This window comes from Sinohyriopsis cumingii, chromosome 16, assembly GCF_028554795.1.
Source record: "Sinohyriopsis cumingii isolate HCF-2022 chromosome 16, ASM2855479v2, whole genome shotgun sequence".
Lineage (NCBI taxonomy): Eukaryota > Metazoa > Mollusca > Bivalvia > Unionida > Unionidae > Sinohyriopsis > Sinohyriopsis cumingii.
In genome coordinates this window covers 31,894,903-31,919,450 of record NC_142976.1, presented here as the reverse complement: position 1 = coordinate 31,919,450, position 24,548 = coordinate 31,894,903, and the positions used below count along the sequence as shown (strand labels likewise).

At 41.8% G+C, this 24,548-nt stretch overlaps 1 protein-coding gene across 1 annotated transcript in view; it reads left to right on the top strand.

Annotated features, from left to right (window-relative positions):
- Positions 1-18,111, top strand: part of LOC149780158 (uncharacterized) — a 50,263-nt gene extending 32,152 nt beyond the window's left edge. The window contains exons 3-4 of the mRNA XM_089936911.1: positions 16,458-17,102; positions 17,851-18,111. Of these exons, the coding sequence (XP_089793037.1) occupies positions 16,458-17,102; positions 17,851-18,035 (830 nt within the window). The 3' untranslated portion in view covers positions 18,036-18,111. The remainder of the gene's footprint in view (positions 1-16,457; positions 17,103-17,850) is intronic.
- The last annotated feature ends 6,437 nt before the right edge of the window (positions 18,112-24,548 follow it).

The window sequence follows — 24,548 nt, the reverse complement described above, 5'->3', positions numbered from 1 at the left end:
TCATCGACATGCCACGGTGATGGCTCACAATTTCTCCGGATGCGATGGACAGTTTCTTTTGAGGTATTATACGGAACAAGGCACCGAACGACCTAAAGTGACTTTGAACGGAGCCAAAATCATTTCCATGCAAGTGGGACAAGTACAGTTTAAAGATTCCATGAGTTACTTGGCCATGCCTTTGAGTCGAATGCCCAAAACGTTTGGAATGACAGAAATGGCTAAAGGGTATTTTCCACACTTTTTCAATACGGAAGCCAATCAACACGCCGTTCTACCCCATTTACCTGAGGCTAAAGATTACGACCCCGACAACATGGGTACCGAACAACGAGAAGCTTTCTACGCTTGGTACCAGGCTCACGCCTCGGACCCTTTCGACTTTCAGGAAGAAATGCTAAAGTATTGTCGTTCCGACGTGGACATTTTACGGCGTTGCTGTGGAAAATTTCGAGAACTGTTCATGGAACACGGAGGGGTCGATCCTTTGAAAGAAGCTTGCACCATTGCCAAAGCGTGTTCCTTAGTGTACAGACAAAGATTCATGCCTGAAAACACCGTGGCGGTCATCAGTCCTCAAACGACCAACTACGTCAAACGTCAATACTCGGTCAAAGCCCTACGTTGGTTACATTACTTGTGCGACAAGGAAGACAAATGGATTCAGCATGCCTTCAACGGAGGAGGCGAAAAGACCATTGGAACGCATTCGGTCGATGGCTCGGACTTAGAAAACCCCAAGATCGTGTACGAGTTTAACGGCTGCTTATTTCACGGATGTCCCGTCTGTTACCCTGACCGTAAAACTAAAAATCAGTTTCTACAACGAACCATGGAAGACTTGTACCAGGCCACTTGTCAGCGACGCCTAAAGTTAGAACAGGAAGGATACCAAGTGGTGGAAATGTGGGAACACGAGTACGATCACCGTTTGAAAACCGATCCCGAGTTTAAATATCTCGTGGAAAGTTACAAGCTGGTGGACCCCCTGAACCCGAGAGATAGTTTGTACGGAGGAAGGACCAATGCCACCTGTTTGATGTACCAAGCCGACGAAGAGAAAGGAGAAGAAATGAAATACTTGGACGTGTGTTCGCTGTATCCCTACGTGTGCAAATATTGTGGCTTTCCTGCAGGGCACCCACAATTGTTCACGGAACACATCGACCTGAAAAACATTCGACAATACGAAGGCTTGATCAAGTGCAAAGTTTTGCCTCCCACGGACTTGTACCATCCCGTCTTACCTAACCATTGTCAAAGCAAACTGATGTTTCCTTTGTGCCGAACTTGTGCCGAAACGTGCAACCAAGACCAGCCTTGTCAGCACACCCAGGAAGAACGGGCCTTGACGGGGACCTGGGTCAGCGTAAAATTGTTCAAAGCTCTGGACATGGGATACCAACTGTTAGAAGTGTACGAAATTTGTCACTTTCCCAAGACACAACAATACCACAAGGGTGACCCCACGCAGAAAGGGATTTTCGCAGACTACGTGGATGCTTTTTTGAAACTGAAACAAGAAGCCAGTGGCTATCCGTCCTGGTGTCACACTCCCGAAGACCAAAAGACATTCAAAGAGAAATACTATGCACAAGAAGGCATCTCTTTAGACCACATTGAGAAAAACGAAGGCAGGCGATCGTTTGCCAAAGTGATGTTAAATTGTTTGTGGGGCAAAATGGCACAACGTCCGTGTTTACCCAAGACGGAGTATTTGACAGAACCTTCCCGCTACTTTCAGATGATTCACGACAAAAACAAATACATGAAACACGTGGACGTCGTTCGCGAGGATTTGATCTTGGTCAATTACGAAGAAGATCTGGACTTTGTACAAGACGACCCTTTTGGAAATGTCATCATTGCGGCTTACGTGACAGCTCATGCTCGCTTAAAACTGTACGAAGCTTTAGAACTGTTAGGGGAACGCGTCCTGTACTTTGACACGGACAGTTGCATTTACATCCATCACCCGAGTCAACAGCACCCTGACATCGAAGGAGACCGTTTAGGAGCCTGGACAGACGAGCATCCCGACGACAAGATTCTAAGTTTCGCCAGTGGTGGTCCTAAAGGTTACGGTTACGAATATCGGGACCCACAAGGAGAAGTGCACACGCAGTGCAAAGTGAAAGGATTGACTCTGAATTATCGTACCAGTCGAGTGGTGAACTTTGGGGTATTGAAAGAAGCCTTGCAGTCTGGAGAGGACGAACACTTTAAAGTGACCAAATATCAACCCAACAAGATTGTACGTTTACCCACTCACCACATTGTCAGTCGACCCTTGCAAAAAGTCTATCAAATCGTGTACCAGAAGCGAGTGCGACTTCCCAATCATTTCACCTTACCGTATGGACACGTCGGTATTGGCCTGTATATAAAACGGAACCCTAGGCAAGATCGATAGTTCATTGTGACTACCAGGACCAAGTGAACAAGATGAATACTTTCAGAGAAACACAAAACAAGTTTAGAAAGGCACAATTCAAGTGTGGGGTTTCTGAAGTGGAATGCGCTTGTGAGCCTTGCAACTTTTCAACCTGTGTTAGTGACAGTACCAGAAGAACCCGTCACCCAGGACAGGACTGTCGTGGACATTCCTGAAAGGTCATTCCGGGAGGACACTTGTGTGACCGTACCTCATGTAGAGACTGTAAGAACATTACACACTGTCCCTAGGACATCTTGCTTACCCAGAACATGTTCACAGAGACTTGTTTATATTCCACTTTGATCGTTTTGATGTGTTTTTTATTCCTGTACATCACTATTTGGCTTTTTTGTATTTTTGTCTTTCGTGTTGTTCATATTTGAAACATTCAATAAACGTGTCCTGAAAAAAGTATATAAACTCTCGTCTTGTTTTTCTCGTGTCACAAGTGACATTCCTAACACTATGGCTACTTCTACTGTCTCTGCTCCCTCTTCCTCCACTGTCAAAGTCATCGACGAACACTTAGATCGTACCAGTTGGGAGGCTTTGTATCTTCGTCATCCCTTTAACATGCTCATTGCTAGACCTAGCGGTTCAGGCAAAACCGAATTTGTCAAACGTTTGATCGAACATAAACATCATTTGATCGATCGACCACCTCAACGCATCGTGTGGTGTTACAAAGAGTGGCAATCGGCGTACAGCCTCTTGCGAGAAAGTCAAGGCGATTCCATCGTGTTTGTGGAAGGCATTCCTAAAGAAGATGACGGCATCGTCTCTGACTCCCGTCTAACCCATTTGGTCATTTTCGACGACATATTAGGAGAAGACGAAGAAGAAATTAAACTGTGGTTCACGCGCAAAGGGCATCACCGTAATGCCAGTGTCGTTTACATCACTCAAAATTTGTTTCAACAAAGTAAAGCCCATCGCACCATCAGTCTCAATGCGCATTACGTGGTCTTGTTTAAAAGCCCTCGAGATAAATCGCAAGTGCAAGTCTTAGCCAAACAGTTAGGAACGCCTTGGCTGACTCAGGCGTACGATGATGCCACTCAAACTCCACACGCCTATTTACTCGTCGATTTGAAACCTACGACCCCCGAGGATTTGCGATTTCGTACCCACTTGTTTCACCACTGGTGCCAAGACGGAGGGCCTGTCCTGTACACGTCTCCGTCCTCGACTTCATTTCACTCCACAAAAAAAATCTATAAAAACCTCAGACCCTTTTCGTCTGTCTCACACACAGTGTGAACATGACGTCCCTTCAGTCGCATCTTCCCGTCAAATTGATTCGTGCCTTGTACGGCATCAGTCGAGAAAAAAATCCACAAATACGAGCTCGTGTCTTAGAAGCTAGTCTCAAAGACGTCTTACAATGGTTCACGGTGACGGCACGTCAATTACTCCAAGGGATCATTCAGATTCCTTATCAAACCAAACGCTTTTTCGATCGAAACAAAGTCGCTTTAACCCAACTGGCCGATCCCGCATTGACACTCAAACCAAAAAACATCATTTTGAAACCTGGAGGGAGCGGTACTCTAGGAGGGGTCATCATTCGCTCTCTCTTAAGATGGGATCCTAATGCTCCCAAAGTTTTCCCCAAGACAAAAAAAGCAGTCAAACGAAGCTCCAAGAAGAAAAAGAAAAAGACCAGGTCCCCAAAAAGACCCGTGTCTGCAAGAACTTCTCCAGTGGCGGGACCCTCCTCTTACCAGACACCACCCCGGAAAAAGAAAAGAAGCCCTCAGAAAAAGAAACAGAGAAAAAGTCCCCAGAAAAAGAAAATCCCACAGAAGAAAACTAGTCGCAAGAGAGGCACTTCGGCCAGGACGCAACCTTACACTCGCAAACCACGACCTGCCACGGCAGTGACTGGGTCTCCGCTAGCCTCAGGTTCCATCACTTCTCCGTTGATGTCACCAAGAACCGAACAGTACTTGGAGACGTTGATCACACCAAGAACTTCTCCGTTGATGACCCCAAGGACTTCCCCAGTGGCAGGACCCTCCAGTTTCGCAACAGTGGCTGCGGCTCACAAAGTACCTGCTCCCAAAGTCAAAGTCCAAGAAAGATCGGGCATGTTACAAAGTTTACTGGATTTGTCCAAGCAAGAACTGGCTCGATTTAGTCCGTTGCGTACCCTTCCACGACGTGTCATGCCTGTCCTCAAGTTGATACGACGTCAAGACAATCAGTGGCGACGCGTTCCAGTATAAAAAAGGTCTGTGACTAAGTAGGGGTATCAGTGTTTTGGTGCTGAAGACTCAAAGATGTCACCCTCCAGAAAGCATCCCTCTTCTAAACCCCAAGGAAAGAAAAGGAAAGGACTGCCTCATCGTTTAGTCAAACATGGGGACATGTTATCTGTCCTGTCCAAAGCTTCTCCACCCCTACGAAAAAAACTCATTCAAACAGCCTCCAAAGAGGTCATCGATACCGTGTGCGAATGTTGTTTGAACGTCTTGAAAGGCACAATCCCTTTGTCCAAACACCAGAAACAATGCTTAGGTAAACATCGTCACGTTCTTCGCCAAATGGTTCAAAAGAAAATTCCCATTCGTCAAAAGAAGAAGATGTTGGTCCAACGTGGAGGCATTTTACCCCTCTTCTTAGGTCCCTTACTGAAAGGAGTCTTGGGAACCATGTTGGGAGGGCTGGTGGGAGCAAGATAAAAAGGCCCTCAGAAGTCCCAAGATCTCAGAAGTGACCCCTGACAAGCCCATGGAAGGACGAAAACTATCTTTAGTGCCTTACAAGCGATGGATGGAATATCATCGTTGGCAAGAACAACGCACTCCGCATTTACCTCCCAATCCCCATTTGAGCGAGATGTCCAGTTGCAACACGAATTGCAGTCCTTGATGGATCGCCAAGATTTGTCCGAAACAGAAAAATCGCAAAAGTACGGTCAACTCTTGCAACGACTGCAACTCTTTCACCAGAAAGCTTTAGACGAAACAGCTCTACCCACTCTGAAAGATTTTAAGACCTTGATGAAAAGTCCAGCACCATCACCAGTACCAGTACCAGTACCACCACTACCAGTGACCAAGACAGAAAAAGGAGAAGAAGAAGAAGAAGGGTTTCAAACTCCACCAGAAAAAGTACGCAAGTTAACAACACCACCTACCTCCAGAATTGGATGGATTAAAAAGATGATGGCCACCCCTTCTTCATCACAAGAGAAAAAGAATGTGAAGACAGAAGTGAAGACAGAAGTGAAACAAGAACCGATATCCCCCGCTCAGACATCCTCCTCTTCAACACCTATTGCCGGTCGCACACGCAAAGCATTGCAATCCAAGAAAGTACCCCAAGAGAAAAAGAGCAGCATCCTCCAAGAGTGGGTGTCTTATTAACACAAAAACACAAAAAAAATGGAAAAAGTCTTAGCCAGCATTTACTACGATCCCTCTCATCCTGCAGGTTACGCAGGAGTTCAAAAATTGTATCGTGCTGCCAAAACTCGATTGAAAAGTCTCCGTTTACCTCAAGTGCAACGATGGTTACAAGAACAAGCTACCTACACTTTACACAAACCCATTCGACGCAGGTTTACCAGAAGTCGCACCCGAGTGGAAGGCATCGATCATCAATGGCAAGCCGATTTAGCCGATGTCTCTCATTTGGCCAGCTACAATCGTGGTTACAAATATTTGTTTTGTGTCATCGACATCTTTTCCAAATTTGCCTGGGTCGTGCCCTTGACTTCCAAATCGAGCAGCGAATTAGTGCGAGCCCTGCAACGAGTGTTGAAACAAAGTGGTCGTCACCCTCTTCGATGGCAAACGGACAAAGGTACCGAATTTCTGAACCAAGCTTTCCAAAAAGAATTAAAGAAACGTGACATTTATTTTTTTACCACCGAGAATCCCGAAACCAAAGCCAGCATCGTGGAACGTTTTCAACGCACTTTGAAAGAACGCATGTGGAAATATTTTACGCATCACCACACTCTGAAGTACATCGACATCTTACCGCACCTGGTGCAAGCGTACAACCAATCTTACCATCGAAGCATCGGACGTGCCCCGCAAGACGTGACTCCCGAGAACGAAGTGTTGGTGTTTGCGCGCCTGTTTGGTACGTTCCCGACGAGGGTTGTCCCCAAGAAAAGTGGAGAGTTGACCGTAGGAGATTGGGTGCGCATTGGCAAAACCAAACGCACTTTCGACAAAGGTTACTTACCTAACTGGACGACCGAATTGTTTTGTGTCACTGGACGAGTGCATGGCCGTCATCCTGCCGTCTATAAATTGGAAGACATGAACGGAGAAGTGCTCAAAGGAACGTTTTATTTGCCCGAGTTACAACGTGTCACCAAAAAGAAGACGACGTGTACGACATCGAACGCATTCTCGAACGCAGAACCCGTAAAGTAGGCAAACGACGTGTCAAAGAAGTCAAAGTACGTTGGAAAGGATATCCACCCAGTTTCGATTCTTGGATCGACGCTTCGCAAGTCATCGACTATATGCCCTTTCACACAGACGCAGCTACGTCGACCACTCCTTCACCCAGTTCTTCTCTGCAAGATTGACAAAAACAACCCTTGTGGGTGTGGTGCGGAGAACGAGTGCCTAAAACTGAAATCGTCTTTTTCTGCCAAATCTTCGTGGTGTATTGTGTCATCAGGGCAGCCATTGCCAATTTGAGTTTGCAACAAGGAGACAAACAATTGTGGACCATTTTATTGAGCAGTTGCATCGGTTACCTGCTTCCTAATCCCTCCCTGAAATTCACCTCGAACGGGAACCATGGAAACCTTGCGTCCAGTGCCAGTGCCAGCCACTACTCCAACAACAACCCCATTTTGAGCGGAGACACGCCTCTGACGTCCAGCAACCCCTCGGACAGCCACAGAACTCTGGAATTATGAGTCACCAAAACCAATTTTACTTAACCTTACCCAGTGACAGTTCCATGGAGGTGTTTCCCAAGAACACGTTGTGCTGTTACACGGCCAAATTACCTCAGACCATCCCCTTAGATCACGAAGCCCATTGGGAAGTGGCTTTAGTAGAAATCATTCACCCGACCCAAGTCCTCAATGTCCTTCCCAATCAAAATTTTTTTGATGTAGAAGTTCACGACGAACAATTGCAACAGTACTTGGATACCTATGGCAAATATGACAAGAAAACCCCTGGCACAAAAAAATCAAAAGTACACGACCTATCACTTGTTCATTCCTCCAGGCTATTATTTTAGTGGTCAACATTTGGTGAGCACCATAACCTCCAGATTTAATGTCGTGTTTCTGAAAGCTTTGGAGAGTGTCAAAACAAGTGTCACCATGGAATACCACAAAGCAGCTCGTCGCTTCTTGATGAAATTTGACGGGAGTAAAATCCTGTCCATTTTATTTTGTCCTGAATTGTTTGACATGTTGGGCGGAGACATGGACATGAGAATGGCCATGCTCAAGAAAAACGAATTACCAATCGTTTACGACAACGAGTCTTTTAGCAAATTATTTCGTGCCCCGGTAGAACTGAGCCAAGGACTGAATTTGATGTTTGTGTATTCCGATGTGGTGGAGTACAACGTGGTGGGACACACCTACGTACCGTTACTACGTGTCATTCCTTTCAAAGTGGATTCTGCCACGGCCACTGACGAAGAAGGTGGAAACACTTACCACGTCCACCGCGAATTTGTACATCCTCACTATTTGCCTGTCAGCAAGTCTTATTTGGACACGGTCAACATTGCTATAAAAGGAGATTTGGGACAAAATATTCCATTCACCAAAGGAAAAGTCACGGTGAAACTCCATTTTCGAAAACGGTTCTCTCACGACTCGTAAGTCATGTATCCAGTGTACCGAGGGGTTGCTCGACAACGAGGACACGGTTTAGGAGATATGTTGAAATCAGCCTTTCGTTCGGTGGCCCCGGTGTTGAAACCGATGGTGACACGCGGATTGCACGCCTTGAAAGATGCGGCACTGACACAAGGCAAAGAATTTCTCCAAAATGTCATCATCGACAAACAAAACCCTAAAGAAGCTTTCCTGAGGGCAGGCAAAAATGTCTTGCTGCAAACGGGCAAAGACCTTTTGGACCGACGAGACACACCTATAAATGCCCTGCACGCTACCGAGTCAGGCATTCAGCAAGGACAAGGCAGAAAGAGACGAAGAAGAAAACACCCTTTCACCAGACTTCAAGCTAGAAAGGCAAAGAAAAGAAGAACCGTTCGAGACTTAGACGTTTTCGATTATTGAGAAACAGACCAAAAAAAAAATGATGCACCGAGAGTCTTGCGCTTGTTCCAAGTCGGAAGTGGATTTCTTTGCCATGCCCCCTACCATGATGACGATGCAAGAATCCCAATGGGTGGAATTTCATCCCGTCTCCTCTTTGACGGATTCCGCTCCCATCGAGTTTGAAATCAAAGGACAACCCGAAGATTACATCGATCTGAATAGCAGTTACCTGTATTTGAAAGTGAAAGTGATCAAAACGGACAACACCAATCCAGGAGGCGATGCTAGAGTAGCTCCTGTCAACAATTTCATGCATTCCTTGTTCAGCGAAGTGGACTTGTACTTGAATAACAAACTGGTCAGCAGCAGCATGGATGCTTACCCATATCGTGCCTACTTGGAAAATCTCTTGACGTACGGAAAAGAAGCCAAGAATACTCATCTGGATGCTTGCGTGGTATGGAAACCTGACACGGCAGGTGTAGGCACGTTTAGCGACACAGTCCTGACAGAAGATGACAATCCTCACAATGTGGGGTTTAACCACCGTCGTAAGAAAATTCTGCAAGGGCGAAGTTTAGAACTGATGGATCGTTTGCATTTGGACATGTGGTTACAAGAAAAGTATTTGCTGAACGGGGTGGATATCCGTCTGAGATTGAATCGTAGCAGTGCCGCTTTCCATTTGATGGCCCATGCCAACGAATACAAAACTATCATTCAAGAAGCCCGGCTTTACGTGCGTCGTGTGGAAGTGTTACCTAAAGTGGGAAACGACGTCAGTCAGCGTTGAGCAGAACGACCGCCAAGTATCCGATACGACGCGTAGAAGCGAAAACGTTCACCATTCCCGCTGGACAGCGATCTATGATCGAAGATCATCTGTTCCAAGGACAGTTACCCAAGCGTTTGATTGTTGGTATCGTCAGGAATTCAGCCTTCAACGGAACCCACGATCAAAATCCTTTTGAGTTTCAACATTACAATGTGTCCAAGATCGAAGTCAGTCGCGACGGCAAGACCTTGTGTACCCGACCCTTTGAGCCCAACTTTGGTGTCGCAAAGAATTATTTGAGATCGTACTTGTCCCTGTACGAAGCCACGGGACAGTTAGGAACCAACACCAGTCACGGTATTTCGTACGACGATTATGCAGGAGGCTATGCTTTGTGGGGTTTTGATTTCACTCCAGACCAAGGCAGCGACGAGGGACATTTCCACCCTATAAAATCGGGCCAGATTTGTGTGGAACTTCAGTTTGCAAATCCACCTCCAGATCACACAGTGAACGTCCTCCTGTATGCAGAATTCGACAATACCATAGAAATCAACAGTTTGAGAGAAGTCATTCTAGACTATTAGAAGCCATGGAAGACTGTTATCCCTCTTTGCCTAGTGGAGAAACTTTAGACATGAAATGTGAGGAGACCGTGGAAGGAGAATCCCAAGACAAAGACGAAAAGGACATCATGATCAAGTCGAGATGTCCAGAACAAGAACAGCAATTGGTCTCCTACTGTGCTACATACCTGGCAGACACAGCTAGGATATGGATGAAGCATGATTACTATGAATGTCAAATCATCAGTCAAGAAGAAAAATTCAAAGAATATCTGGACGAAGCTTGGAGTCTGTTTAAATAAGACGTGTTACGTTGGTGGTATAAAGACTTGCGTGAACATTTCTGTCCTCCATTAACGACTCAAGAAATCCATTACATCAAAGCCCTCTTTGACAAATTCAAAGAGAAAGTCGAGATCGAAATTGATCACTTATTATCAGCAAAAGAACATTTAGTGACTTATTTTGATCATGGTTTTTCTAGAAACGATGAGAAAGTAAATCGTTGATTTTGTAACTAGTATGCTTATTTTGTTGTCTTCAGCTAGGAAACGTAGTGTCCATCCATGACTCAATGACTTGCAACAGTGGAAATCACAATTTCATTCACAACGTTGCCAACCCTGTTTAAGGTAGAGTGTAAATTGAAAACATGTTTGGTATTTGAAAAAAAATGTTGGATGTTATATTGTTGGATTATTGTTAAAAAATGTTAGAGTTGTTGGTTAGTGTTAAGTGATTTTGAATAAAAAATGTGTTTTGAAAAAAATGCCTTTGTCTTTTGTTTGACTATAAGAATTTGATTCATGCACTTTGACTTCTCTCTATCTTTCTCATGACACTCATTAAACGTTGCGGATCGAAAACCGTGGAGGGATGTTTTCCTTCACGTCAGCGCTTTGACTTTAAGAACCGGGGTAGCCTCCAGTCTAACCATCCATTGTTGACTCATCCTCCTACGAAGATGTGCTCCAAACTAGCTAAGCTAAACAAAGCCTACGTGAATTTGCATAGGGTCAGACACAGTCTGATACCGAAGCCAGAAGAGATAGAGAACGTGAGAATGCTAAAAGTCACTGAAGACCTGATCGAAGAGCTCTTCAGAGAAGAAGTGAACAGGGAGAAAGAAGAATGGACAGAGAAGTACAGACTTCAGAGACAGCAGCAACAGCAGCAGCAGCAGCAACCTGAACCTGACAAAGGCTTTGTCGATTGTCGTATCGACACCAAAGAGTTCTTCTTCTCTTTCCGAAGAAGCAGACCTATCGCCAGAAAGTCCATCCTGAGAGGACGTAGCATTCTTAGAAACTAAAAGATTGACATAGCAAACAAAAAAACAGCCCTTTTCAGGGCTACCCAATACTCTAGAAAAGAAATAACAATCCAATTGCCAATATGTGTAGGTAGAGTAGTGTGTATATAAACACTGACTCTTTTATAGTGTGAGTGTTTGTGCTTGTGTATATGATTGTGTGCTTGTAAGTGCTCAAGTACGTTGGTGTGGATAGTATATTAAGATCAAGTTTTATTTTTTTTTGTTTTTTTGCTGCTTGACGTGTGGGGAGAGTAGATTTAGGGTTAGATTGCTTTGAGTATGTGGATAGTATATTGAAGTGATTAATGAACATTTTTAGAATAGTGGTGGGTAGTATAAAAAAGTGAGTGAGTGTTTCTTTTAGGTCCGCGCGTTGTTGGGTTATGATCTAGGTAATATCAATTTTATGTTAAAAACTAATCGTCAGTTGGGCTACCCATCGTCGACCTGTTAACAGCAAGACAATGAATACAAGGATTGTGAAACTGCTAGAACTCCAGATGCACCTGGAATATGCCAGGCGCATAGTAAATGAACTGTCCGCGGAGGCTATCGTAGAAGAAGCAAGAATAAAGAAGGAAGAGGAGGAGAGAAGAGAGAGGGAAGAGGAGGAAAAGAAAATAGGAGAGAGGATGACTTACAAGATACCAGAGACAGAGGATTGGGGTGCTGAAGCGAATCATCCCGCCTCTGCACTCTCAAGACAAAAAGTAAAAAGAGACTGGAGTCGAAGATGTGTGTGTGGTGCCAGACCAGGAAGGTGCCAGCATTAGATAGGTGCATCTGAAGTTCTAAAACAAACAGCCCTTTTCAGGGCTACACAATACTCTAGAAAAGAAATAACCATCGATTTGCCAATGTGTGTAGGTAGAGTAGTGTGTATATAAACACTGACTCTTTGTGTGTGTGTGTGTGTGTGTGTGTGTGTGTGTGTGTGTGTAAGCGCTCAAGTACGTTTGTGGGGATAGTAAATTTGGGTTTAATTTTATTGCTTTGCGTGGTTGTGTGTGTGTGTGTGTGTGTGTGTGTGTGTGTGTGTGTGGATAGTAGATTTGGGGTTAGTTTATTGCTGATTTAACTTATGTGGATAGTATATTATATGAAATGAGAAAAGTAGGGGGATGTTTTCCTTCACGGCCGCGCGTTTTAAGTGATGATCTAGGTAATATCAATTTTAAGTCTTAGGGGGATGTTTCCCATCACGTCCGCGCTTTCAGTATAAGAACCCACAGAGTTTGATGTTCGAACCATTCTACGGAATAATAAAGACGAAGATGGTGGTTGCAAGTCAGTTGTTTAACAACTTGGTACATATATACTATTGGATAATGGATGGTATCTATGTAGTGAAGAGACTAGAAAAAGAATGGAAGATAGCAGAGTACCTGTACTACGCTAAATGCCTAAACGTAGCAAAAGAAGTGATAGCAGGAATGATAGAAGAGGAGGAAAAGAGATTGAGAGGTATGATAAATCCCACCTATGTCAGAGTGGGAAGCCTAAAGGAAGCACTTGACAATGCAAGCAAAGTCAGGTGCTTTCTTGAAAATATGTCACATGGGACAGAGTGCTCTTTTGTGGAGAGAGGTCTGGACAGACTGAAGAAAGGAGAGGAGTTGATGAGAAAAGTGATGGAGGTAGAGGTCAAGAAGATTAAAGAGAGATGGAATAAAGAAAGAAAAGATCAGGAAAACAAAAAGAAAGAGGCAGAGTTTGAGCGGCTAAACAACAATTGGATCAAAGTCCAGGAAAAGTTCAGAGCCATGGGTCATCCTGACTGGATAACAGAGAAGAAGAAGAAGAAGAAGAAGAAGAAGAAGAAGAAGAAGAAGAAAGGAATAACGGAAAAAGTGAGATCTTGGTGGAAGAAGTGGAGGAAATAGAAGAAGAAGAAGAAACACAAAGGCCCTTTTCAGGGCCACTCCTATTTTTCGAAAAGAGAATGACTTTCAATTGCCTACCCCCGAATTATTATTTTATATGTGTGTGTGTGTGTGTGTGTGTGTGATTGTGTGTGTGTGTGTGTGTGTGTGTGTGTGTGTGTTATGTCCCTCCCCCCCGTTCCCTTTCCATAGACCCATCAAGTCTGGACCCTGTTACAATTCCCCATGTTCAATTTCCCTTGTCGCTAGAGTTGCCCATGCTTTTTTCCCCATGTTCAATCCCCTTGAGGCTAGAGTGGCCCAAGACTTTTCTCCATGTTAAATTTCCCTTGAGGCTATAGTGGCCCAGGGTTTTTCTCCATGTTAAATTTCCATTGAGGCTATAGTGGCCCAGGGTTGGTCTTGTAATGCTAATTTCCATTGAGGCTATAGTGGCCCCCTTTACTACTAACCTACACTGTATCTTTTACTGACCAAATGAGTTTGGTAGACTTACAAAAATGGTACTTACAGCTGCCTTGCGAAACGCTCAGCATTAAGAGATTAGTGTTAGGACTGGTTGGCCTGATGTCAGGATAATGTGACTGGGTGGGACATCATGCTACATGTCCGCATCATGATGCTCCAGTACTAGACATCACTATAAACTGCCACACTGCAGACGTTGTAGCGATATGACTGAAAACTTGTTAAAGCTACGTTAAAAATCCTAATCACACACAAACACACCAACTGAGTTTGGCCATTTCATTTGTATAGTATCCAGCCTGGATCCATACAACTTTGTGATTAGATGCATATTGATAACTTGTACATTCTTACTGCAAAAAAGAGGAATATGTGATGCTGTTGTTCCCATCACAAAACTTGATAATTTGATGCATCTCTGTTAAAGCCCATGCAAACATATGTATGTATGTATATATATATATATATATATATATATATATATATATATATATATATATATATATATATATATATATACATATACATACACCGCTCCCTCGATAGCTCACGCCCGGATAACTCGCGATCCCGCTTATAACGCGGTGTCCGTCTTGGCTCCCGATTTTTTCCAGAGAAAATGTATTTAAAATATCTTTAAAATATGCTGAACATGAAAAAATTCCGATAAGAATTGATAAATTAAACCTTGATACATTGCTCGTTTTATCATCGAAAATGGTGATTAATGCCGTAAAAATATAATCCATATTTTGAAATTTGCAAGTTCTAAAGAAGAATTAATTTCAGAGATCTCGAAAACGCTTAATTACGCGTATTTGAACGCCAATTTTTGATCTGGGAAGCAGAAAATCACTGAGGCGGGAGTCCTCCGTACATATGTAATAGGTGCGCGGGAAAATTCAAAGATATGCCGGTCCTGTTTCAGCCACCTGCTTTGTGGGAAAATGTGTTGATCAGTTAACTGTGCTGATATTTACAATGACAGAATTCAGTGACTGAAAGACTCTTTAATGTACTGTTGCCATTTTATACGAGTACAAAAAAAAAAAAAAAAAAAAAGGTGCAACAGCTAGGCGACTAGTTCAAAGGCTTTGACTAGCGGCCGAGTGAGAAAAGGTACTGATATTTAGTGATTGAGTTCAGAGGCAGAAAGACCCAGTTTTGAAATCCTAGCGAGACATCTGTTTAAAGATATTGTATATTATTATTGCCATAAGGTGGCTGGAGACCCAAAATGTTGACTATGTAAAGCTCATACAGTTGAGAAATCTGAGGGATTTTGCTCGGCGGCAGAGAAACCAAGGAGTAACACACACAAAAAAAATAACTGATTTTTTCAAAAAGTGAATTGATATTTATCAAGCGTGGCACAAACGGCAAGCATTAACTTGTTCTAATTTACGTTGTTTTAAATTTGTAGACCAATTAAATATGTTAGTACTGATTAACCCTTGTTTTTTTTTTCCATTTTACTTCTATCACATTCAAAAATATTTATCTATCTATCGTTCGATCGACACTTTCTCAAAAAGAGTCGATCTTTTGTATATAAAAAAACGTCTAATTTGGATCAAAGAATAAAACTAGAATGTATCCAATTCAACATAAAAATTAGTGACGTAGTACACAATGTGTGAAGTGGTACACATATTAAGCGAACGGAAACCACGTGGAATAATGTTTTCGATGATCGCCTCAATATACTGTAATTTATCCTGAAATTAATGTTGTCCTATGAGGAAATAATAAAGTACACCGTTATGAAGAGATATTTATTAACATTTAATCTCAGAACGATTATAAAATGAGTTTTCAACAGTATAATCTGTCTACCCGACCCCTTATTTCTCCGTTATGTCGACAATCACTTTATTGGTTTTGGGCTTATTTTATAGGTCCCTCGATAACTCGCGCCTCACTTATAGTGTGGTCGATGTTTCTGGAACCCGATGTGCGCGAGTTATCGAGGGAGTGGTGTGTGTGTGTGTGTATATATACATATATATATATATATATATATATATATATATATATATATATATATATATATATATATATATATATATATATAGTCTACTTCAATAGGTTAAGGTTTATTGTCCATATGAATGTGTATAGAAATTACAGATTTGACTGCATTCTGCATGGTTTTCATGTGATGTCTAACCCCTTTTGGATAATGAAGGAAATTGGGTATGAATACTGTAAATCTGGTTGTAAAAGTTACATGTGGTTTCTAAGGGTGAACAGTAATAATAGCTTTTCAAGCACAATGGCTTATGATGTAGAAAAGATCATAATATAAATATAACATTGATATCATGTTTTTTTCAACTCCTTATAGTATTTCTACTTCGATCATAGGAAATAATGTTATTTTTATAGTAGTTTGTCTTTTAACGTTTCACCATGTCAGCACCGTGGTTGAAGTTGAGTGAATCCTGCCAATGAAATGTTACTATTTTCAATTGAAAATTCAATTAACAGTTTCGAAGTAAACATAAAAAGTTACAAAAGTAAACCTCGGTCTGAAAAGGGATCATTTTTAAGATCAGTTTAATCACTATTTGCTTTCAGCATGATGAATTTTTTAATGGCTACTGGAGATGACTAAAATATTTTAGAGGTGAGGTTGCCACGGGAGATGACTAAAAACCACATAAGGGTGATGAGCTATGAAATCAGCATGATAATGTTTACAATGACTACTAGATTTGTGTATTATGTGCTATATCTAGCTTGATTACATTTTCATGATATTCTGTTCATTTTGCCTTTTGTTTTCAGGTTCGGAACAGGACTATCGACTCCAGCGCCTTGCCAAGGTACTGAATGAGAAGCAATTGGTGAGGGATGAGGAAATATTTGTGATCGCATCCCAAAGGGAGAAAATTTCTGATGGCACAACCAATGTTGGAGAAGAGGAACTTGTCACAATCCCTCAAGGGAAAGGAATTCTTAACAGCAGTGATGGGGTCCATGCTGCTGTGGATGGCAAGGATACAGAAGTACTATACCGCCATTCTTCTCACCAAGGCATTGGCCAAGATATTTCACCTACTGCTACCCATCAAGAAAAATCCCACTCTGTGGTAAAACAGAGTAAGCAAGCCCAATCTGACACATTTACAGTGGCCAGATCACAGTCTGTAGACAATATTACTAGTGGAAGTCATAAGATAGATCCAATGAAGGAACTGATACAGTTATTACAAGCAAATCCTGATAAATTGAAGCAAGATACAGACAAAACCTCGCCAGTGTCAGTATGGGACTTCGCTGGTCAGTATTCATTCTACACGACACACCAGACATTCCTAACGAGACGAGCAATATATCTCTTGGTTTCAGATGTCAGTGGACATATTACTGATCTGGTAGATGATGATTGTTATTTTGATAGTGAAGGGATAATGAAATGTAGAGTTCGTGGTAAGTTTTTTGATCTACTACCACTCTACCATATCAAATATCAACAATATTACTACTCTACAATATCAAATACTAAATTCCTTATTCTAAGTTAATTTATACAACACTACAGAGAGCACAGCTTAGGCCACAGTAGGAAGAAAAAAGATAATAGGGAAAGAAACAACATTTTGTCAAGTCATCAGTATTTTGGTGTCCATGAACATGGCCTGCCTTTGTGCAACTTACTTTGACATAGGAATCGTCATTACTTTGGTGTCAATGTGCATGTCAGTACATCCATCCACATCCTATATTAACCTCAATGTTGAAATTGTTCACTTTCCTTTTATTTAAGTATGTTTTCATCATTTTTCACTGAATTCAGAATTTAGCTTCAAAATACATATAGCTTTTAGAAGTGAAACAAATCCCCTCATTATCAAAAGTTTGAGGTAGCCTTGACTTACAGTACAGACTTGTTTCTTGCTGCAGTATTTGAAATTATTGACAGGTAGCCTGAAAATATCATATAAAAGAATGTAAAAGGACATATTGTTCTGAAATAGCCTCACACTGTATCATATTGAATTATTTAAAGGGAGTATATTGAAATAGCCTAAAAATATTTCAAGAGGACATGTTGTGTTAAAATAATCTATCAAAATATCATATTGAAATATTTAAAATGTATGTTATGTGGAAATACTTGTCATCCTGTTTGTAATTCCTCAAGCTTACAAATGGTTTATTTATGACTCATTTTCAGAAATGATTGAAGTGTGGCTAAACTCCATACATACCTGTGCATCATCTCCTGAATCTGGCATCCCCCCTGTCATTTTGGTAGGAACACATGTGAGCAGCAGGGAAGTTGAACAGACCAGAGTTTCCAGCCAAAATAAAGCTTCCTACGCGAACTTTCTCCGTAGAAGCCTCAGAAATCAAAAATAAAGCCTTCTACGGGAGCTAATTTTCATGCATTTCAGACCAAGTGCATCGGGTGGTCGCGCCGTGTGTGTTAGTAAATATAGCGTTAAGGACAGGAAAAATAAATTATCAGGGAATAAATTTTTGTGTTATATTTTTTGTTGCATGGTGGGGCTGTTTTTTCATGAATAAATTTGATCAAGACCAATTCGATACCGACTTCGTGGATCATGAAGATTTATCGTGATGAAACCATGCGGCGTTGCCTGAGCGCGGCTGAACAAATTTTTAAATTTATTTATATCCATGTCACCGTTGCACCAGGTCTGATGGATATTTCTCAGCGTGTGTGTGTCTACGCCATTGAACACAGATAAAATGTTGCAATTGTCCCTAATCACCTTTGGAATCTGCGTGTATCTCTGTGTTACGTAAATAACATCGGTGTTCTTGTGTCTGCCACGCGAGAATATCCTAGCCGGATTAGTTTGTTTGTCCAGCATAACGTCATCGAAAACAACAAGATTATTAATATCGCCGTCCAAATTCTCTACGGTTGGAGCTTCATTGATGTCTGTGATAAATTCGATTGTGCCTTCGTCGGTATTGTCACTGAATTCTTTTAACACTTGATAACAACGTTGATCGTCCACGGATGGTGCAACCAAGTACAATTTGTCCCATTTCAGCCATCGCATGATCAAATTCAATAACAATTGTGTCTTACCAGATCCAGATGGGCCAATGATTATCATTCTAATCGAATTTGGTAATGCCGCATGATGTTTTACCTGCTCGCGTCGTTTCGTGTCTGAAAAATCAATTACATTCATGTTACTAAAATACATGGATCTATATTGTGTTAAGTGTCGCACACACACAGCTACGATAAATCCAACCGAAATCGTTACACGCAATAACAGAAACGCAATTGCAGGAGAATGCGAAGTTTGTAAGACACGCAAGTTCAGATTTGTAAAAAAAAAAATAGAAGAACCGGAGGAGATATCGCAGCCTCCTTGACAAATCTACCTGGGACCCCCTGGGCAAAATATCCCGGAGAAAAGCATCTGCCAGGGTATAATTATTGTGGACCCGGAACGAGGCTCGATATCAGACTCGACGATAATGACCAACCAAAGCAAGGTGAAGATCCGGTAAACGCAATCGATAAAGCTTGTTACTACCACGACCTCGCATATCGCAGCGGAGATTTACAACAAAGACATCTCGCTGATATCAAGCTAATTCACGCACTAGACACAATTCCCGATAAAAGTTTCAAAGAGAAATTGGCATCCTGGTTGATAAAAGGCGCGATGAAAGGTAAATTAGTATTCGGCGCTGGTAAATAATATGGAGCAGATATATTATTCTCCGCGAGGATTTTGGCGAGGAAAATCAGCGATTGCCAAACTCGCCAAAGCCGCTAAAGTAAAATCATCCGTCGCTGAATCGTGGTTATCAAAACAGGCAATTTGGCAAATATATCTTCCTCCGCCTAAAAAAATACCTTACGCAAGTTTCACCGTCAGTGTCCCTAATGAGGTCCATCAGGCTGATCTAATGTTTCTTCCTCATGATACCGTTGACGGCGTCACATACAAAAACGTTTTGACAATCGTCGATATCGCTAGCAGGTATAAAGAAGCCGAGCCATTATCGAATAAAACAGCAATGGAAATTGCTAAGGCATTTAGCGAAATTTATTCACGATCCCCGTTAACATGGCCGAATCTTCTCCAGGTTGATCCAGGTCGAGAATTCCTCGGCGCGGTTACTTCATTGATGAAAAAAAATAACGTTAAAATCCGTCGCGGTATTGTAGGTGTTCATCACAATCAAGCTATCGTCGAAAGATTCAACAAAACGCTCGCAGAACGATTATTTGGATACCAATACGCGCGTGAATTTATTCAAGATAATCGATCTCACGATTGGGTATCAAGATTGCCTCATGTAATCAACGCGCTGAATAATGAGACGACTCGAACAATAGCAATGAAACCCGCAATTGCAATCACAAAATCGAATATACCCCTAAAGCGAAATTCCACAATTCAACCTGTACTAGGTAGCGTCACAGTCAGATATTTACATAAAGAAGGCGAGGCTGAAGGAGGCAGAAAAAGAGCGACCGACCCAACCTGGAGCGTCACAACTCACAAAATATCCGCCGTAACAAGATCGTCAGGAAGGCCAGCGATTTATATCCTAGATTCGTTAGCGCCACAACGCGGATTTACCAAAGAAGAATTACAAATAGTCCCCGAAGATACTCAACTACCGCCAGCGTCACTAATGTAATTTACTCGAATTCGTCCTAGCTGAGATAATTTTCTTACTCTCGATACGGCCAAATATACTAGATTTGACCAAGAAATTCTATCATCGACGATCCAAACTTGGCCATCTACGGTCAATCCTTGCGACGAGTGTATCGTTGTTGCGTAACCTAATTTCCACGGTGATTTTTCTGCATTTAACGCTTCATTAATAAGGTTGATATCAACAAAGATAATATCATTCAGGACCAAGTTTTTTTCCTTTCCACATGGCAAAGTAACGTTGATATTTTGTCGCCTAGTATTAGCGGGCCTATAGCATAACGGTACCTGCAGCGTTGGAAATTTCTCACAATGCAGCTTGAATAACATTTCCTGAATAATATCACGAATAATTTTTCTACTAGCGACAATCAAATGATCAGGACGCCACAAATTTAGAAAATCGCTCATCGGAGTTTCGTCGATTATTTTCCTCATAACGTCACACTGAATCTTATTCGGTTGTAATCGAATCAATTTTTTAAATTCGGTCAACAAAATATCCGTCGATCTATAATCAGCGTCAATTTCCTCATAATAATCAACGAAGTTTCTAAGCCATTCGTGAGGCGATTCACCATCGATAGGATCAGGTTGGCCATGATCGCCGCACATTATTACGGCGGTATTTTTCCCTCCCAGCCAAGCTAATATCGATTTTAATATATCTAAATTCACCGTGCAAATCTCATCAAATATTATGATCTTGTTGATATATTTATCGCCCATGCGTGCCGAGTCCCATGATCCACCGCTGTATTTGAAATAGCTATGATACGTGCAAGAATTAACACCGCGCTGCTTTATTTCTCGCGCTAATCTATGTGTCGGAGTCAATACGATCATATCGGAGTTCGCAAATAAGTTTATTACTCGCGTTGTTTTACCGCTACCTCCAGGCCCATTTAGGTAAACAAATTTGCTGCGTGAAATTGGATCGAACGCAGATGCGGCCGCCGAAGATTCTCCAAATTTACCTTGATGAAATTCATCGCAATCTTCGACATCGGCGTCTTCACAATAATCTAGGATATCCTCGTTTTTTATCCTCCACGTTCCCCACGAGCTACCGTCGGTAATTAAATTTTCCAGCCTATCTTGGTATTTTTTATCGATATAAAACGAATCCGTCGCGACCCTTACTGCGATATCAGAAAATTTGTTTATCATTGACAGCAAATTTATACTTACATAAGCGAGCATCGACGATCGCAAATGAGTATATTGCGCTGATTCTCCATCGAGATAGCTAATTACGGTACCTAACTTTGCTCCATCAATGATAATATTCTCTCTGTTGCAAAATATTCCTCTTGATACCGTATCGGCGATTATAAAATCCATCTCCGCATCGTTGATAAACAACCTAGCGTGTCGATGTTTATGAACAACAGATCCACCTTGAGTAAATTTGCCAATTATTTTTCTTCCGATATCTTTCGCGTTATCACAGTCCGTCGGCAACCACACATCGGTTTGTTTTCTGTAAGATATAATCGCCTCACTCACCGTCAACGACGCTAACATCGACGAATCCAGCATATATCTCAACAACACCGTAGGAACCCAACGGCGTTGAGATAAATGCCTTCCGAACCAAATGTAGCAAATTTTATGTAAATTTTCAGCAAACTCGAACGACGTTACACAAGTGAATCCGGTCATGACAAAATCAGGCAACGGTCCGTTAATTGCTACTCATGTCATCTCGCTGGTAGGATGGCCGAATTTAGCAAAATAATCGGCACAATCGCCATATCCAAGGAAACTTCCAGGATAACACGCGCTCATGTCAACGGAGATCATATCTTCGAAATCATACCTGGTATTCCACAGTCCGCCATGGCCGTATTCGATACAACTAAGTTGAATATCAGCGAGAAATTCGTTCCTTGTAGGCTTCCACGAGTTTTTCTCTCTAGCGGCATGAGCGGCAACAGACGGAACTGTAAAGCAATTCGTTAGTAACTGATCGGGATTCGACGAATATTTCACCGCAAGTTTTTTCATCGACTCGTGTAATATTTCGTCTCTGTAAATATCACCGCATGGCAAAATAAATTGATCGTATCTTTCTTCGCTCGAGAATAACCATATCGATATTGGATCAGATGCGCTTAATTTTTTGATAAATCTGAACATATCATCGGAATTATCCTTTGCAACATCCGCCGTAGAATTTTCCGCAGATTTATTATCCGTGGGATAAAATTTAACCACACGATCTCGCGGAAATATCATTACCGATTGCGACCACGCGTGGGAATTGTGATCGACAATCTCGATTGGTGCTCCTCGGGATCTATACGGTGACGAGTATAATATTTCTCCAGATAACGTTTTTACCGTGATTGGAAATTTAAGATTTTTACTCAATATAGCTACGTCGTTCACCGATGCGCCATCAACGACAGTCTTCGCCCACGCGTTAATTTTATCTAGCCTCAACTGGGTCAAACCAGATCCACGTCGAGCGTTTTTCATATGTTCGATTACGCGCTCAGCCACGCAATTTATCATCGGTGATTCTTTCATCGCAGGTAGGTTTTTTACGTCCGGATTGTTATTCAGCAGATAAATTCCATAAACAACAGCGCTGGCTGGATATGATCTAGCATAATAAGGGCCATCGATTCCCAGTAACAATCCGGGTTTAGAATTTTTATCAAAAACAACGTTTTTCTTACCACCACGCACAGGATCTCGCTTATCGCGAATAATCCAGGTATCATCAGGCATTTGTGCGATAAATTTTATTCCAAAGATAAATCGCTCTTCTTTGTGTTCGGTTTTTATGTGCTCGATTATTTTCTTAGCTCGCTCCAGGTTCATCGTAGCATCGATAGAATTTGTTTTCCAAGTCGACCAAGTGTGAACAGCTCCATCATCGAAGAACTCTTTCTTGGCTCGACCAACCTCAGGAATAATATATTCTGCCTCATCAAGATCAAATATATCCATGATTATATTTTAGACATATGTTTAAATTATATGCATTGCAAATGGATACTAATCGGCTCAACAAATAATTGTGACAAATCTTGCAGAGGCGATTATTGCGGCGCTCACATACATGCGATTCGGCGTGGCAGTAAAGGACCGCAGCGATGTTTAGTTTGTCAAGTTGGCACGCGAGGAAAAACTCGATTGTGTCTGGCTTGTGGAGGAAAAAATTATCGGGAATTGCAGCGGTATTATGAAAAAAGATCCTCGTCTGTCATAACATGCGAAGAAGATTATATTAATCGATTCAAAGCAAATAACGATTTAAACATATAGATATTACTATATGAGTCTGAAATCAGCAATTCCAGAAACAACAATGACATGCGAGTTTAAATCTCACCCAACGATCACTGGATACGAGGCGTCATCGGATGGTGTTGTCAGAAATACCAAAACGAAGAATCGGGTCGGTAGGGTTTGTAATTCAGGTTATCTTGTTTTTACCATCAACAAAAGCAAAAAACAAAGATGCGCAAGTTATCTCAGTCATAAGTTTGTATTTGAATGTTTTCACGGACCAATAAAAGTCGGTCTTGTTATCGACCACATCGACGGAGATAAACTTAACAACAAACTGTTAAATCTTCGGGCGGTAACTCCGAGTGAAAATTCGAAAATTTGGTAATACCGGTGGCGTATGGCGACCATCTAAGGCAGTTAAATCAGTAAATCGAGAAACAAACGAGGAAATTATATTCACATCGATGAGTGCCGCTGCAAAATATTTTGATATTAATCCAGCATCGGTGCAACGTGCGACAGAAAAAATAATAAACGCGACATTCTCCTACCGATTTGGTACATGGTTCGAATTTTATTATGTTCCAATAATATCCGAAGAAAATTAATTAAAATTACAAATATAATATAAATGAACGAGGAAAATGTAAACAACATCATCGAGGCCATCGAGGATCTGAAAAATAAAAATGTAAATTTATCTTCAGATTTGGACGCAGGTAAAATCCGGTCCGAATTTGAAACGATCGTCCAAGGAAAACTCGAGTACAGGTACACGCTGCCATCCGAATACAAGTTCATAAAGAAAATCCAGATTGCGATGTATCAATCGCTTGCGTCTGTCAGCGATGATCAAATCGAGGATTTCGTTAAATTATCGACGCTGGTAGAAAAAGTAAGGTCGAGTTTATCAGACGAATACGAGTCGAGAAAAATTACCAGCTCGCGCGTCAGGCAGCTAAAA